Source organism: Morone saxatilis, unplaced genomic scaffold (genome assembly GCF_004916995.1).
Source record: "Morone saxatilis isolate NCDOM2014 unplaced genomic scaffold, NCSU_SB_2.0 Contig18, whole genome shotgun sequence".
NCBI classification, from domain to species: domain Eukaryota; kingdom Metazoa; phylum Chordata; class Actinopteri; family Moronidae; genus Morone; species Morone saxatilis.
This window is the reverse complement of record NW_023339740.1, coordinates 16149454-16154058: the sequence shown is the minus strand read 5'-3', so window position 1 is coordinate 16154058 and position 4605 is coordinate 16149454. Positions and strand designations below refer to the sequence as shown.

Sequence of the window (4605 nt, the reverse complement as noted above, 5' to 3'; positions counted from 1 at the left end):
TCTCTCTCTCTCTCTCTCCACCAGAGAGAAACTTCTGTGTGTTTGGACCAATGATGATGCTCCCGGGGAAGCAGCAACCAAGTGTAAGACAAACCCTGGAGAACAGGCCAAAAGTGCTGGAAGGATATTTATTGCACAGCAGTGGTGGGAAGCTAATGAGGACATTTACGGTACTTAAATAGAATTTCAAAGCACTTGTACTCAGTCTTTTAGTATATCTTTTTTTCCCACTGCATTTCAGAGGAAATATTGTACTTTTAACTCACACAACGGCTATAGCTACTTTTCACCAGAAATACATCACGACTTTTTGCCCTTTATGTGGCCCCTGCCCCTCAAATAGCGTGAGTCCACCACTGCATCTGTACTTTTATTTAAGTCTGATTTCTAATGCAGTTGTACTTTTAAATGAGAATTTTTACACTGTTGCATTGGTACTTTTAAGTAAAGATGGAGTACATCCACCACTGACGTAGGAGGAGAAATGGAAGTAGTACACACATAAATACATGAATAGAAATAATGAGAAGGAAAGAAAACGTGCTTTCATGTAAAAAGAAAAAAGAGAAATATGATATTAAAGAGGAAACTATACAGATCACATAAATTTGAATAATAAACGATCCCTCTCTTCCAGGAATCAGAACAAATGATGTTCATTTATCTCAGAGGGACAAAACTCCCTGCATATTAAAGTACACTAGTCAAGTGTATTTTATTTATATAGCCCAGAATCACAGATGACAAACTTGCCTCAGACAGCTTTGCAATCTGTACAAAATGTGACACCTGCTATCCTTTGACTTCGATTCCGGGTGAGGAAAAACTCATGGAAACTCCAGGAAGAGCAACAAAGGAGGAATCCATCTTCTTATTAAGTTCAATAAGTTATGTTTTGAGTTTCATGGGATGTAAAAACCATTTGGAGGGGCATCATTTGTACATGGACATCTTGAAAGACCATTAAAAGATAATCATTTTCTCCTTTTGATCACAATAGTCCTTTAAGGTTTATTTCCGTCGGTTTGGTTTCTTGGGAAGCAGCCGCCCACCTCCACAGTCTCTGGCCATTCTTCGTAAATGTTGGTTTTCTTATCATTAACAGCTTTCTGACATGTGAACAGGGAAGAAGACATTTGTTTTGCCATCAATTATGTTTTTTTTTCTTTTTGCCTATTGTAAAATACTAGATGGTTCTGACACAAATACAACAAAATGAATGCAGTGGAGCGGGTCACTTACCTTCTCAAAGGGGCTTTTGTTTCCTGTCCCTGCTCTTCCAGCAAACACCCAGTTGTCTCTGACTTTTACTGACTTGATCAAAGAGCTTCCCATTCCAACAAATATCTCCCTCATTTCCTTTGTCATTCTGCCACAGAGTAGAAGAAAAGGGTCATGCTGTGCGATATGAAATCCTTTTAGCTGTTTAATCATTGAGATTTAGGCTTACTTTGCTGTCACATCATCAAACGAGGCCACCAAAACAATCATTCCAGATTTGATCTCCTTCAGGAATGCCAGGATGTCTTCTTTGTCTTTTGATAGAGTCATTTAAAAAAACAGATCATTTTAAGGTTTCAATAAACTTGGAAACTGAAAACAGAATTAAAAGATTTTTAAAAATGCCTCTTACTTCCAATTTTCATATTAAGAAAGCCAGATTTTTCCACATCTCCATTTTCACCTGAAATAAGAAAACAACATCATTAACAAGTGATTATTATTATTAATAATCAATTTCCAGGTCTATATAACAGCAGTTCTAGAGCTTTTGATCATATCAAATGATATTCATCAGCAGATAGAGTTTAGAAGAAGAAGATATACTTTAATAATCCCCGAGGGGAAATTGTTATCCAGTTGTCATTAAATTGTAGATTGTCTAAAACTTTCTTTTTTACGAAAGCTCAACTAATTAGTAAACCAAGCCAAGATTGTTTTATCAACTGATATTTCCAAGGTCAAAAATTTAATTTGAAACTATTTTATTAAACATTTTAAGCTTTTTTAAGAAAGGGCATTACACGTTTAAATTATTCACTGTAAGTGTTTCATAGTTCAGTTTACAAATCCAACCGTATGCAAACACTAGTACAATATAAACAGAGTATTTTACTCACTGTTTACCACCACAATGTTCAGTCCTGGACCCACATTACTCAACAGGTGGCTCATAATGCTGTTGAGATAGCAATAAGGTTTAGTTTAACTGCAGAGGAACAATTTTGTTAAAAAATCAGATTCTACCATGTTAAACACGTACATTTTACCATTGAAACAGATCTTTGGTCCGACAATATTAGCTGCTCCACTCCTGATATGTAAATCAAAATGGTCGGGTGGGCAGACTCTGGAGAGGCCACACTTTGGCACAGACTCTTGCAAGGACATGGTAAATGTATCTGTTTTGAGTTCTGGTTTGATTTGATCTAGGTGATTAAACCCTGAAATAAAAGAAAGGAGATAGTATTTATGGCAAATAAAACTATGGATGACGTAGCTTTGGATTTAGATTTTAATAAGCAGAAATGAGCTCACCAAGAATGTGTTTTGCTTTCTCCTGTACATCAAATACATTGATGGAGATCCCCCATGTAATTAGGGAGACAACAATTATGGCACCAAAGTGCAAAACAGCTGTCAACCACAAAGAGTAAATAGATGAAGATCTGCAGACATACAACCAAAACTACCATTTTTTTTAAAAATAAATAAAGTAAAAGCTCACCTCGATATCTCATATCTGCAATAAATCAGAGACTTTCTGGTCCTAAAGGGAAGAGCTGAGGCCTTTGAAATGTACTTCAAGTACTTCCTGTCAAAAAGAAGAGAAAGATACAGCAGAGCTTTGGTGTCATCTCATCTGTGAACACACTCCCTGATAATTCCTACAACCATGGCTTGTGCGAGAGCTGTTCGGATATGCAAAAAGAAGTGTTGGCCCTCCTCCTCCTTGCTACACAAAAAACCAGGATGTGGCATTATATATATACACACACACCCAGTGAACTAGATGATCAAGTTTCTCTCTTTTACAATGTCAAACTGGGAGAGTGCCCACCAGTAATAGATACTGTTTGTAGGGAACAATGTGGTCTGCAAACAGCAGATTGTGCTTAGCTGGTGTGCAAACAAGCATTTGAAACCTGGAGAAGAGATGATACAAAAAAGGGGGAAAAAAGGCCAAAAGCTTCGTATTTCAAATTGAATGGGTAAATGAAAGAAAATAGGTTTAAAAAATGTCAGTGTCATTTATCAGACTTTTCTATTTGCATGTGGATTTTAGTAATCCCTTTTGATGTCTGGTATAAAACTGCTGAAAAATAATTGCTACAGACCATTTAATAAAAAACATTAAAAAAAACCTCACTAGAAGCAAATAAATATGAAAAAAGCACAAGCACAAAATCTGGTAAGAAAATAAAAATGCAATTAGGTTAGGATGAGAAATTAATTTACAAAACCACATTTCACCCTGCAGGTAAAGGTCACTGAGATTAAAACTTGTTTTTCAAAGGAAACCTGGGGAAGAGGGAGTGCAAAAACTGGAGATATCACAATAAAGACAACATACAGACCAATAGAGTCTGTGTTTTTGTCAGGACATAAGGCATTAAAGTCCATATTTGTGATGGACAGGCAACTCTGAATTAGTTGTTATTTACATATAAATGGTGAAAGGCGTGATAATCCCTTCAAGCAGAGGTCAGGCCCATGTGACGATCCTTAAACAGTAGCTCTTACCTTCCTATCCAAACAAAAATGTCCCTACAGGCAGTAATGAACTGGTATTATGATTGTTATTAAAGTTACTGTGGCCAAACCATAATACATAATGATAATTGTATCCATCAATAAACAGTAGAGTAGCTGATGGTCTACATGGCCATATTTTAAGAAATGAACCACATACAGACAGGTGACAAATTACAGGAAGAACCAGCACAAAATCCATCAAATAATTGGTAGGCTTCCACGAGCCTCCAGAAAAGCTTCAGTGCTCCTTGGCTTTAATGTGTCACCCATTTATATCACATGAAATTCAATGTATAGAAATGAATGAAATTACCCTAAACTAATTGACACACAGTGAACATAGGGCCTTTTCAGCAGCCCACTTTGCCTGGTCGGTAATCCAATAACACTGAGAGAACTAAGAACAACACTTGTAAGCATGTTTAATATTTATAATAAGTGTGTTCGCCAACATTAGTCTGTGTCACATGTTTAATATTGTTTTCTTGCACCTGCTGTATCTTAATTACTAGTATAGACTTTCCACGTCATCACTGTAAATGAGAATTGGTTCTCAGTTGATTGAGCTTGTTAAAAAAATGTGAAATAAATAAAATTAAAATCATTTAGATGTTGCTAAGATACAGTAAATGCCATGAAAAATGTTTCTGACACTTGAAAATTATTGTAATGAAATGTCAAAAAGCATTAAAAGACACACTAGAGGTACCCCATGGTGCAGTACAGGTTATAGGTCTTCCAGTTTATTTGTCTCTGTAGCTCTCAACTTCCCTGTTTGCTAAAGTATTTATATATATATATATATATATATATATATATATATATAAACAGACGGCTGTTACATATAAA

The 4605-nt window shown here is 35.8% G+C and overlaps 1 protein-coding gene across 1 annotated transcript; it reads right to left on the bottom strand.

Annotated features, from left to right (window-relative positions):
• Window positions 1–1004: 1004 nt before the first annotated feature.
• Window positions 1005–4470, bottom strand: si:dkeyp-67f1.2 (uncharacterized protein LOC556106 homolog). Its single transcript, XM_035661733.1, is given in 10 exon segments — window positions 1005–1109; window positions 1243–1369; window positions 1451–1535; window positions 1634–1684; window positions 2121–2179; window positions 2264–2444; window positions 2539–2637; window positions 2729–2753; window positions 2755–2815; window positions 4466–4470. Coding segments are annotated over 10 exon segments (798 nt in total).
• Window positions 4471–4605: the final 135 nt, after the last annotated feature.